This window comes from Bubalus bubalis, chromosome 2 (assembly GCF_019923935.1).
Source record: "Bubalus bubalis isolate 160015118507 breed Murrah chromosome 2, NDDB_SH_1, whole genome shotgun sequence".
NCBI lineage: Eukaryota > Metazoa > Chordata > Mammalia > Artiodactyla > Bovidae > Bubalus > Bubalus bubalis.
The window spans coordinates 17,651,486-17,664,986 of record NC_059158.1 but is presented as its reverse complement, the minus strand read 5'-3'; the positions used below and the strand labels follow the sequence as shown (position 1 = coordinate 17,664,986).

The window sequence follows — 13,501 nt, the reverse complement described above, 5'->3', positions numbered from 1 at the left end:
TCTCTTGTTACTGTGGGTTAGAGCCGATATATTCCCTTATAAGGAGTTATATGGTTATGACTTTGACTTGCCTCTGAATCCGCACACCAAAAAGCTTAGTGTTCATCCCAGGTGCAGAATACAATGTTGTTTATGGTGAGAAAATGGTACGGCAGAAAAACATGGCATAAAGTTGTACGAAATACTAAGCAATGAACTGAGAATAATAAGAGTAGAAAAATGTAGCTAACATATTGATAGAGAAAAACTAATCTTTAGCGAAGCTTATGAACATTTCAAGAGATTACTTGGAAGAGTTGGGGAAAAAATGGACAGTCAAAAATGGAGGATGAAGCAAAACTAGTGAGTAAAAAGAACTACATGAATTTAATAGAAACCTTTAGCACTGCCTTTTATTAGCTGTCTGCTCTAATGTGTGCTCCTTGATTGACCTAAAAGAGTTAACATACAACTTTCAAAGACCTTCCTCAGAAACAGAATAATTGTTTCCAATTGTAAACTCCCCTTCTATTGTAGTTCAAAACCTATACACTGCAAATCTTAAAACAATAATTTCTAGCATTAAAAAAACTGCCAGTATTCGTTTTTGTGACCAACATTCAGGTTTGTTTAACATGTTCCATCCACCAAGTTCACTGCAGAGCAGTTTTCATTTGTCAGCTATTTACTCTGAGCCTGGAGAAGAAAGCCCAGAGAGACACTGAAGCACCAGAAAATCAACATGCTTCCTTTTCCCCAGTCCCACCTAAAAATGCTTTATGTCAGGTAGTATTATGGACTGAATGTGTATTCTTCAAATTCATGTGTTTGAGCCCTAACGGCCAAAGTACTGTATTTTGAAAAGGGTTCCGACTTTTTGGGATCCCATAGACTGTAGCCCACCAGACTCCTCTGTCCATGGGATTGCTCAGGCAAGAATACTGGGGTGGCTTGCCGTTCCCTTCTCCAGGGAATTTTCCAGACCCAGGGATAGAACCCAGGTGTCTCTCTCACATTGAGAGCAGATTCTTTACCATCTGAGCCACCAGAGAAGCCCATTAACGTTAACTGAGCTCTTAGGGTGGAACACTGATCCAATAGGTTTAGTGTCTTCATGAAGTGAAACACCAGAGAATTACCTCTGTGTCTCTTTGTCTTTTGCTCTATCTCTCTTCCCCAGCCCCCATCCTGTCCGAGGATGCACCAAGAAGTCAGCCTGGGAAGAAAGAGTTCTTACCAGAACCTCACCTTGCTGGCACCCTGATCTGGGACTTCTAGCCCCAAGAACTGTGAGGAAAGAAATTTCTGTTGTTTATTCCACTGAGTCTATTGTATTCTTTTATGGCATTCCTGGCTGACAAATACAAAATCATTTAAAAAGAAAATGAATGAAAGGAAATTGAAAAAGTTATTGCACTTCTTAGGAATCTTTGAGATTTCACAAAAAGGATCCTTTATTCATATTCCACATCTTATGAGCTGATGGCTTCTTTGACCTAGACACTGTGTTATTTGAAGTTCGGCTGATGCAGCCTTCTTGTTGAAAGGACAGTATAGCCCAGTCACTTACGCAAAGGTTCCATCTGGGATCCTGGCGGGTTTGAGTCCATGGGGTCACAAGAGTTAGACAGGACTAGCAACTAAACCACAAATACCACAGTACTTACAAACTCATCCAACATTATTCTGGAATGCTTAAGGATGCTTTGGGACAGCAAGGTGGCATTGAGAAACAGTTCTCTAAGTAAATCCAGGGGGATGTCAGACACGTCAGGACAGCAGGACGGGCATGAGTTGCCTTGGCACAGGAGCAGATTTGACATGACCAGCAGCAGCAGCAGGCAGGACCCTGTTTAAATAAAAACATGAGCCATTCTGAGATGATCTAGTCACCTGAGGTTATCAAATCCATCCTGTGGAGGGAAGCCTTCTCTTTCCCTGTTGCTCTGAGCAGGAGTTAGTGCTATAATACCTGGGGTAGGGAAGAAGGAGTGCCTTCTGTGTAAATTTAGATGGATAATGATATTTGCACAGATGGATAGTTGGAGAAGTAGGTTACTCCCTGAATTTTTGTATTGCTCTCAGAAGTACTTCTGTGCTCTGCAAACATTTGGAACTTCATTCTGAGCCAGAGTGTTTAGGCCATTCTTTTAAGACAGTTTAATGTTGGGACTCTGCAAACTCTGGCAGGGAGGCCTTCAAGGAGTTTGTAATTTTTTCACTCTACATTGACTAATGCTTGCATTTTAGACACTGAAATGACAAGAAAAGTCCAGTTGATCTGTGCGGTTTACCATCACACTGGGGTAAGAGTAAACACATGACTGACTGATCGCTACTATTGACTAAAAAGAGAATACTAAGAGAAAAAGGATACTGTACCTTGGATCTGCTCACTCACCTTAGTAACCCATGCATGTCTTAGATACTTTCACAAAAGCTTTAGAACATCTTAAAATTTGTGTTTCACAGTAACTGTATGAGATAGCCTTAATCTCACTCTGATCATCAAGTTATGTTAATGCAGATGCATTGACTTGGAGAGGGCAAGTAATTTTCCCCAGGTCCCATTATTAGCAGATGCAGGTCACTGGGCACCAGTACATCTGTTCACTTCCTGATGTCACATCACACATGTCTGTGGCTCTTGGTCTGCATGTGTGTAACCAGGACCACAGCAGGATCTGTGATGACTCTGCTTAAAGAGAAAAATATTTTGTCTTTGACTGCAAAACAGCAGTGACCCTAGAACATTGGTTTTTATCCACTTGTTCTGCTCTGTCTATAAAACATGCCCTGTTATAGTCTTTGACGATTATCAGTGTGGGGGCTTGGTTCTCCTGGCTAGCCTTTCTTCTAGGCACCTTGACAGCTCTTCTTTTTATGCATCTTTAATCCTCTCATTACATTTGTTTCTTCAAGAAAATAGCAAATAAATCTCCAAATGATAATACAAGAATATTACCTGGTCAGCACCCAAGACAACATCATTGGCTCTGTGAACAAGGCCTGCCCTTTCCTGACTTTGACTTTTTAGGGACAAAATTTATCTGTCTGGTCAGGAGTACATCCTGACAACCCATGGTGCTTAGTTTTTGAACCATCTCTAAACATCTCCTCTTTGACAGTAGAACTAGACCTTCATGCTTCCATGATGTGTTGTAAAATTTCAGATATTATTCATGGCCCCTATCTTTGACCAACAGAAGCATAAAAATCATAGACTCTTGCAAGCGTGATTTTAATATTACTTTTCCTGTTCATCCATCAAAATAAGCAATATTAAAGACTGAAGTGAACAAGAACTGAGTTTGGACAAAAGAACTGTTAAAATAGGGATTATATCCTCCTGAATGAGATCTGAACATGATTCTTTTTCCAATTTGCCAGAAAAATGGTGATATAATTAATGATAAGATATCAACATTTACTAGGTTTTTCTGCTCCTAGTTTAAAGGGGCATGGTACCTAAGTATAAAATGGTTATTTAAAATTAGGTGATAAAAATAAAAGAAGTGGTTCTCAAAAGGAAGACATATAAGTTGGAAAAATTTGGAACTATATCTTTTATCAACTAAAGAGCTTATTGTGACAGGCAAGGAGAATAATAGCTTGTATAACATAGACGAATTTGTGTGCATATATTTCTGTGCATGTATACATGTGTTATGCCTAAATATATGCTTAATTCCTTCATGGAACTTTGGACCTTATAAAATTCGATTTTATAAGAGATGGTAAATATAGCAGAATACCCTAATTCCTAATGTAATTGATCATTTATTTGTAGGTGACTATGTGATTTTTTTTCTGTTAAATTGTTATTCGTGTGTTTGCTTTGGTAGCACATATATTAATAAATTTGAGATTAGCATGGCCCCTGTCCAAGGATGATGCACACATTTCTGAAGCCTTCCATATTTTTCTGTAACAGCTTCAAGGGGTGGGACAGGAAGGAATGTGGGAAGGAGGTTCAAGAGCGGGCGCATAGGTATACCTATGGCTGATTCATGCTGATGTTTGGCTGAAAGCAGTACAGTATTGTAAAGCAATTCCCCTTCAATTAAACATCAAGAAATTCAATTATTAAAACTGTTATTGGGGATCATATAACAGGTTCACATATCCATCGTATGACTAAAGAGTGTCTGACTAGAAAATGATGGTGTCAATTATCATCGGTTAGTGATTCATTAACTTTATAGTTGAATGAGAAATGTAAACTAACAAACACTATTGTCTGTGATTCAGTGTCATAGCAAGCTATAATCCTTGTCTGCCTTCGTTTTTAGGTGGTATAGTGCCCAAACTTTGAAACTGAGGCTGTTCCCGGAAGCGCACAGTTGTGAGTCCTGCCCAGGGTTTTTGTTCCTGATGCTGGAGGCCTCCGTTCGCTGGTCACTAAGGCTGAAATTTTCTCTGCTGAGAATTCTCTGGGTCTATCACATGCACAAGTTTTTATATTATGGTTTTCTAATTTGATTCTCTTATTCTTTTGATCAGACTACCAAGTCCCTTTACGACTTACTTTTCAACCCTTTTGTGCTTTGATCTTTCTGATGCTTATTAGTGTATTTGCTTCCATGTCTACCTTTCTAAGTAGTTTTCAGTATCTACATAAACTCTACCCTATTCTCTTACTGTCTGGATTTTGGCGTTTAGCATCAGCATATTTTTATGAACTTCATTTTCCTTCTGGTGCGGTTTCTGGTACACAGTTTAAGCTGGTTGGATCACATCTTGCTTGTCCGTGTTGTCTCCGAACAATTAGAGAACTGTTTTCTTTCTAGGCAACACTGCCCCTTGTTTTGATACCATTGCTAATTTTCTATTTTTTCACTTCCTGCCCCATAAGCTTTGTCTTTCTCAATCTACTATAACTTGAGTACTATGCACTCTATGTTGGTATTACTATTTTAAATAAATACCCACTAGTATAGCAGAGAATTAAAGGGAATAATATTGCAATAGTATTAGTAATAATACATTCCCCCAAATAAAATCCAGTAATGCTCCCAGTTTTAAATGACTTTCTATGCATGTATTGTTGAGGTCCCCTACTCATTTTTCCTTACTAGGTGTTTCAATTTTGAAATAGAATGTAGAAAACAATGGACTGGAAAATTATGAAAATCACCTTGGATTTTAGATGCCTCAAGGTTAAGTATGTAATTATTAGTTTGTTATAGTTAATAAGGCTATTCTGAGCACATATAGCTCAGTGTCGGGTGACAACCATTGAATGAAGGATGTATCCTGTGAACTGCAGTCACCAAACAGGCGCTGGAGATAAAGAAAGCAATGCCAGGAAGACACAGGATTTTGTTCTGGAGGGAAAAACTTACAGGGTCTGTCATCTACAGTCTACGCTTCAGTTTTTCAAAACACTTACTCTTCCTTTGCTCATTTAATAATTTGGGTTGTTTGATTTCTTTTCATACTGAGTTGTATGAGTCTTTTATATATACTTGGATACGAAGCCCTTACCAAATATGTGATTTACAAATTTTTTTTTTCATTCCATAGGTTGTTATTTCATTTTACTGATGGCTTCTTTTACTATGCAGAAGGTTTTAAGTTTGATGTGGTCTCACTAGTTTATTTTTGCAGTTCTTGCCTTTGCTTTTGATGACTGAGTTATTTGAGCTGCTTGTATTTTGGAAAGCAATCCTTTATCAGTTGCTTTATTTGCTATTATCTTCTCCCATTCTTACCAAAAGACACAGACTGGCTGAATGGATACAAAAACAAGACCCATATATATGCTGTCTACAAGAGACCCACTTCAGTCCTAGACACACATACAGACTGAAAGTGAGTGGATGGAAAAAGATATTCCATACAAATGGAAATCAAAAGAAAGCTAGATTGGCAATACTCGTATCAGAAAAAATAGACCTTAAAATAAAAACTATTATAAGAGATAAAGAAGGACACTACCAAATGATCAAGGGATCAGTCCAAGAAAAAAACATAACAATTTTAACTATGTACCCTACATAAGAGCACCTCAATACATAAGGTAAACACTAACTGACAAAAAAGGAGAAATTGACCGTAACACAATAATAGTAGGCATGTTAACACCACACCTATACCAGTGGACAGATCATCAGAACAGAAAAGTAATAAGGAAACCTAAACCTAGAAGGAAATATTAGAGCAAACAGACCTAATTTATATCTTCAGCACACTCCATCCAAATGCAGAAGAGTACACTTTCTTCTCAAGTGCACATAGAACATTCTCCTCATCTTGGGTCACAAATCAAACCTCAGTAAATTTAAGGAAATTGAAATTATATCAAGAATTTTCTCTGACCACAACACTATGATACTGCTGCTACTGCTGCTAAGTCGCTTCAGTCGTGTCCGAGTCTGTGCGACCCCATAGGCAGCAGCCCACCACACTCCCCCGTCCCTGGGATTCTCCAGGCAGGAACACTGGAGTGGGTTGCCATTTCCTTCTCCAATGCAGGAAAGTGAAAAGTGAAAGTGAAGTCCCTCAGTTTTGTCCGACTCTTAGCAACCCCATGGACTGCAGCCTACCAGGCTCCTACATCCAGGGGATTTTCCAGGCAACGGCACTATGATACAAGATATCAATTATAGGGGAAAAAAAACTTTAAAGAACACAAACACATGGTGATTAAACAACACACTTCTAAATAATGAATTTCTTCAGTTTACTGAAGACATAAGGGAAATCAACACATTCCTAGAAACAAAGAACAATGAAAACATGATGATCAAAAACCTAGAGGATGCAACAAAAGCAGTTCTAAGAGGGAAGTTTATAGTAATACAAATCCTACCTCAAGAAACACATTGAATAGATGACCTAACTTTACATATCTTTAACTCTTTAAAAATTTCTCTTATCAATGTCTTAATGGTTTTGCATAAAACCTTTCAACACCTTGCTTAAGTTTATTTCTAAGTGTTTTATCTTTTTAGGATGCAATAGTAAATGGAATTGTTTTCTTTATTCCACTTTCTGATAGTTTGCTGTTGATACATAAGTAGACAACTGAGTTTCATATATTGGAATATAGTAAACATAATGTATGCTACATCTTTAAAGAACAGACATTTTCCCACAAATAAGACATATAGACGATCAAAACGTATATGACAAGATGCTCAGCATCACTAATAATCAAAGGAAATGCAGATCAAAAGCACAAGAGATATCACCTCTTACCTGTTTGAATGGCTAGTACCAAAAATGTAAGAAATGGCAAATGTTATTGAGGATGAGAAGAAAAAAGAGTGCTTACGCACTGTTGGTAGGGATGTATACCAGTGCAACTCCATTGGAATCATAGTGTGGAGGTTGTTTGAGAAATTTAAAAGAGAACATTTATGTGATCCATTATCCCACTTCTGGATAAATAGTCAAAGGAAATGAAATAATTGTCTCAAAGAGAGATCTGTATTCCCATGTTCATTGCAGCATTATTCACAGTAGCCTTGTTATAGAAACAACAATCTTTCAACAGGTGAATGGTGATGTGATATATACAGGTAAATACTATTTAGCCATTAGAATTAGAAAGAAATCCTTCCATTTGTGGCAACATGGATGAAACTGGAGGGCATTACCCTAAGTAAACTAAGTCAGAGAAAGACAAATACCATAGGATCCCAACTATAAGGACTTTCCAAAAAAAAAAAAAAGGAACTCAGAGTAGAAAAATGATTGCCAAAGACTGGAGGGTAGGAAAATTGGGAGAGATTTTTAAAGGTTATGTATTTTCATGTATAAAAAATTATTAAGATGAAGATATAAGTTTGAGCTTCGGATCTAATCATGAGATTGAACAAGCTCTGGGAGTCGGGATGTACAGGGAAGCCTGGCGTGCTGCAGTCCCTGGGGTCACACAGAGTGGGACACCACTGAATGACTGACTGAACTGAAGAGAGTGGAACTTACCTGTGTTCTCCTCAAAATGCAAAAGTTAAATATGTGTGGTGATGGCAATGTTACTTAATAGAAGGGAAACTCGTTTCTAATCCATGCACAAATGGGGGTGGACAAGATGATGGAGAGGTAGGTGGAAGTGGGGTACACCTCTCTCCACCGATGCATCAAGAACATCTAAAGATGCAGCAGTTCTCACAGAAGACCAGGTGAATACTGGCAGGACTCCCTGACTACTGAGAAGGAATATCTGGATCCATATAGAACTTGGTAGGACAAAGGAAAGAAGGGACAAGGAGGAAGGGGAAAGAAGGAGGAGAGCAAGTGGGACCGGCCTGCACCTGGGGATGAGGGAGCTGAAACACAGGGGAGAGATCCCCACGTCAATGGCCATCCACTGGGATGGGGGAGGCATTTGAAGCTGTTGGGAAGTGAACTCACTAAACTGTAACAGTCAGAACGGAGTGAGAACCACATAGACAAGCCATGCTGCAGCCTTTCATACCTCGGACAGGATTGTAAGTCCACTGGTGCCCATGGAAGCTGGGAGCTGGAGCCCATAGGGATTGCAGAATGATCCCAGGGTGAGGACTCCTGTTGACCATGGGGAGTCAGCCTGATGGGATGGGATGGAAGAAATTTGCTGCATGGAATGCTTCTTAAGGAAAGCCATGAGGCCATAAAGGTAGGGTTCTACTGCCTGTGGAGTAGTGCTATCTCTTTCTCCATGCTGGTAACTGTAGGTTGAGCAAAAGAGAAGGACTTCAGTGAAGGTGGTCCTTGAGTGTCTGATGCACTAAGCAATGGAGAATTTTAAATGTCTATATACCCGACCCTACCTTATTCTCTGGAGAAGGCAATGGCACCCCACTCCAGTACTCTTGCCTGGAAAATCCCAAGGGCGCAGCAGCCTGGTAGGCTGCAGTCCATGACGTCCCTGAGGGTCTGACACCACTAAGCAACTTCACTTTCACTCTTCACTTTCATGCATTGGAGAAGGAAATGGCAACCCACTGCAGTGTTCTTGCCTGGAGAATCCCATGGACAGGATAGCCTGGTGGGCTGCTGCCTATGTGGTCGCACAGAGTCAGACACAACTGAAGCAACTTAGCAGCAGCAGCAGTCCCTATGTTTCATTTAATATTTATAATAAATCATTAATGGATGCAGTAGAGAACCAAAAGGACTATAGTTACAACAGTAGTAATAAATTACCCCCAAATTATAATCCATTAATGCTCCCATTTAAAACTGATTTTCTATCTATATATTATTGAAGTCTCTTAACTCATTTTCCTTACTAGGTAGCTCAGTTTTGAAATGATATATAGAAAACAATGGAGTGGTAAACTCTGGAAATTACCTTCCTTTTGATATGCCTCATTAGTAAGGATGCAAATATTAGGATATTTTTTCCCCATTGGGGCTGTTCTTAGTACATATTATAGCTCACTGTGGGGTGATGGTATTGACTGAAGAATGTACACATTGAACTGTAATTGTCAAACATGTGAGTGGAGATGAAGAAAGTAATGCCAGGAAGGCACAGGCTTTTATTGTTCTAGAAGGAAAACCTTGCTGTGTCTCTCATCTACAGTATAATCTTCAGATTTATTGAAACTCTTACTTTCCTTACACTCCATTAAAAATTTGGATTATTTGGGGTTTTTTGCCCTTGAGTTGTATATCTCATGAATTTTTGGATATTAAGCCCTTATCAAATATATGATTTGGAATATCTTCTGTGAATCTGTAAATTGCCATTGATTTTGTTGATGTTCCTTTCTTTGGAGTCTGATGTGGTTCCACTTGTTTGTTTTAGCAGTTGTTGCCTTTGCTTCTGCTGTGAAACCCAAAACCTCATTGCAAAGACTGATGGCAAGGAGATTACCTCAATGTATTGTTCTAGGGGTTTAATCCCTGAAAGTCTTACGTTCAACATTTAATCCCTTTTTAGCTGATTTTTGTGTATGGTAAAAGAGAGGGGGACAGTTTCATTTTTTTCTAGGACTATCCAGTTTTCCCAGTGCCACTTTGTAAAGCTTGTCCTTTCCCCACTGGATATTCTTGGCTCCTTTTTCATAAGCTAACCGACAATATATGGGTGTGAATTTCTTTCCGGCTTCTCTGTTCTGCTCTGTTGATCTATGTGTTGTTTTTGTGCCAGAAGTAAATCAATCTGTTTTGATTACTATAGCTTTCTAATATATTTGAAATCAGCAACCATGGTCTCAAGCTTTGTTCTTCTTTCTCAAGGTCACTTTGACTCTTTGGTATTTTGTGATTTAATACAGCAGAATAGACCAAGAAGAGAAGGGAAAAGTACACAGAAGAACTACACAAAAAAATATCTTAATGACCCAGATAACCACAATGGTGTAGTTTCTCACTCAGAGCAAGACATTCTAGAATGTGAAGTCAAGTGGGTCTTAAGAAGCACTGCTGCCAATAAAGCTATTGGAGGTGATGAAATTCCAGCAAAGCTATTTAAAATCCTAAAAGATGATGCTAATAAGGGCTCCATTCAATATGTCATAAAATTTGGAAAAGCCAGCAGTGGCGTAAGGACAGGAAGAGGTCAACCTTGTCCCAATCCCCAAGAAGGGCAGTATTAAAGACTGTTCAAGACACTGAACAGTTGCAATCATCTCCAGTGCTAGTAAGGTTATGCTCAAAATCCTCCAGGCTAGGCTTTAGCATTATGTAAACCTAGAATTTCAGATGTTCAGTCTGGGTTTAGAAAAGGGAGACGAACCAGAGATCAAATTGGCAATATTTGCTGGAACACAGAGAAAGCAAGGCAATTCCAGAACAACATCTGCTTCATTGACCTCACCAGACTGTGTGGACAACAACAAAGTGGAAAATTCTTAAGAAGATGGGCATACCAAACCAACCTTACCCGTCTTATAAGAAACCTGTATGCAGTTCAAAAAGCAGCAGTTAGAAGCAGACAAGGAGCAATAAACTGGTTCAAAATCAGTGAAGAAGTCCTTCAAGGCCTTCACCCTGCTGATTTAATGTATATGCAGAGCATGTCTTGTAAATTGCTGGACTGGATGAGTCCTAAAAGCTGGAATCAAGATTTCTGGGAGAAATATCAACAACCTCAGATATGTGAGTGTTACAACTCTAATGGCAGAAAGCGAAGAGGAACTGAAGAGCCTCCGATGAGGGTGAAAGAGGAGAATGAAAAAGTCGGCTTAAAACTCAATATCAAAAAAGCTAAGATCATGTCATCTGGTCCCATCAGTTCAGTTCAGTTCAGATCAGTTCAGTCGCTCTGTTGTGTCCAACACTTTGCAACCTCATGAATTGCAGCACACTGGTCCTCCCTGTCCATCACCAACTCCAGGGGTTCAGTCAAACTAACATCCATCGAGTTGTTGATGCCATCCAGCCATCTCATCTTCTGTCGTCCACTTCTCCTCCTGCCCCCAATCCCTCCCAGCATGAGGGTCTTTTCAATGAGTCAACTCTTCGCATGAGGTGGCCAAAGTATTGGAGTTTCAGCTTTAGCATCAGTCCTTCCAAAGAACACCCAGGACTGATCTCCTTTAGGATGGACTGGTTGGATCTCCTTGCAGTCCAAGGGACTCTCAAGAGTCTTCTCCAACACCACAGCTCAAAAACATCAATTCTTCAGCACTCAGCTTTCTTTATAGTGCAAATCTCACATCCACACATGACTACTGAAAAAAACTTAGGCTTGGCTAGACACACCTTCGTTGACAAAGCAATGTCTCTACTTTTTAATATGCTGTCTACATTGGTCATAACTTTCCTTCCAAGGAGTAAGCGTCTTTTAATTTCATGGCTGCAATCATCATCTGCAGTGATTTTGGAGCCCCCCCAAAATAAAGTCAGCCACCGTTTCCAGTTTCCCCATCTATTTGCCATGAAGAGATGCGAATGGATGCCATGATGTTAGTTAGTTAGTTTTTTTTTTTTTAATTTTATTTTATTTTTAAACTTTACATAATTGTATTAGTTTTGCCAAATATCAAAATGAATCTGCCACAGGTATACATGTGTTCCCCACCCTGAACCCTCCTCCCTCCTCCCTCCCCATACCATCCCTCTGATGTTAGTTTTCTGAATGTTGAGCTTTAACTTTTTCACTCTCCTCTTTCACTTTCATCAAGAGGCTCTTTAGTTCTTCTTCACTTTCTGCCATAAGGGTGGTGTCATCTGCATATATGTGGTTATCGATATTTCTCCTGGCAATCTTGATTCCAGCTTGTGCTTCATCCAGCCCAGTGTTTCTCATGATGTACTCTGCATATAAGTTAAATAAGCCTGGTGACAAGGTACAACCTTGACGTACTCCTTTTCCTATTTGGAACCCATCTGTGCTCCATGAGAAAAGAATCTAAATAAGAGTGTATATATGTATATGTATAACTTATTCACTATTCAACAAAAACTGACACTTATAGCATTGCAAATCAATTATACTGCACTAAAAATAAAAAAATGAATTAAAAATAATTCAAAGATCTGGAATAAACCATAACCACATGTATAACAGCTTTCAGTGAGCTCTTGGAGTCCTAGCTGATTAGGAATCCAAGAATGATCTTGGGAGATCTCCAAACTTGTAATTGCTATCTGAAGTGAATAAAGTCTTGAGGACTTTCCACACTGAAATTTGTATCTGTCAAAGGCCCTTTTCCTCATGTGCATAGTCGTGATGTTTCCATGTTGATCAACAGGTGCTTTGTCTAAGAACTCAGTAATTAACTCATATTTGAAATTGGAACATGTATAGGAGGGGCGGGGGATTGCTCAATGACTGATAACCAAGGAAGACCCTGGAAACACTCTTACATTGTGAAATCCATCAAGGAGTTTGCCATCTCAGACCCTCTACCTGGGGCCGCTGGTCCTGATTCAGCTTCCTTAGTCCTTGGCTTCCTATCAGCACGACAGAGCATTCAGTATGGATGAGGCACTGGGTTACCTTAGACAAGTCAGTCTCCTCATTGGGTGCCATGGTCTAAATGCTTGTGTTCTCCCAAAATTCATATGTTGAAAACCTAAACCCCAAAGTAACAATATTAGGAAGTGGGACCATTGGAAAATGATTAGGTCATCAGGCAGAGCCCACATGAATGGGATTAGGGCCCTTATGAAAGAGGCCTGAAATACTTGCTCATTCCTTCTATTTAGGGATATGTCCTGGAAGAGGCCCTCACTCACTCAACCATGCTGGAACCCTGATCTTGGACTTCTAGCCTCCAGAACTGTGATAAATAACGTGGTTTATAAACCACCCAGCCTCTGGCATTCTGTAAAGGCAGCCTGCGTGCACTAAAACACTGAACGTGATTAAATGGGGGAAAAAAACTGTCACTCTTGTTTTCCCTTCCAAGGTCATAAATGTGGAACAGGTAGCAGAGATATTCAATTCCTGAGGCCCATGATGACGTATTCCATAGAACTGTACATTTCTTTCAAATTGTGGTTCTTTGACATGCTCACCTATTTTCTTGACATGCTAACATATTTTCTTAGAGGTAATTAATATTTAAACCAATAGACTGTGGATTTTATGCGATCAGCTGAGGGTGTTAAGAGCAAAGATAGAGGTTTCCCA

General features: G+C 39.4%; 1 protein-coding gene and 1 pseudogene across 2 annotated transcripts in view; one reads left to right on the top strand and one right to left on the bottom strand.

Moving 5' to 3' along the window:
- The window catches only part of LOC102389179 (placental prolactin-related protein 3-like), a 36,220-nt gene extending 27,674 nt beyond the window's left edge, over positions 1-8,546 (bottom strand). For both annotated transcript variants that reach the window (XM_044927828.2, XM_025266275.3), the window contains exons 1-2: positions 8,408-8,546; positions 1,647-1,828 (exon numbers count right to left, since the gene is read on the bottom strand). In XM_044927828.2, coding sequence (XP_044783763.1) covers positions 1,647-1,828; positions 8,408-8,507 — 282 coding nt within the window. In that variant the 5' untranslated portion in view covers positions 8,508-8,546. The remainder of the gene's footprint in view (positions 1-1,646; positions 1,829-8,407) is intronic.
- Positions 3,809-3,904, top strand: LOC112583068 (annotated as a pseudogene).
- Positions 8,547-13,501: the final 4,955 nt, after the last annotated feature.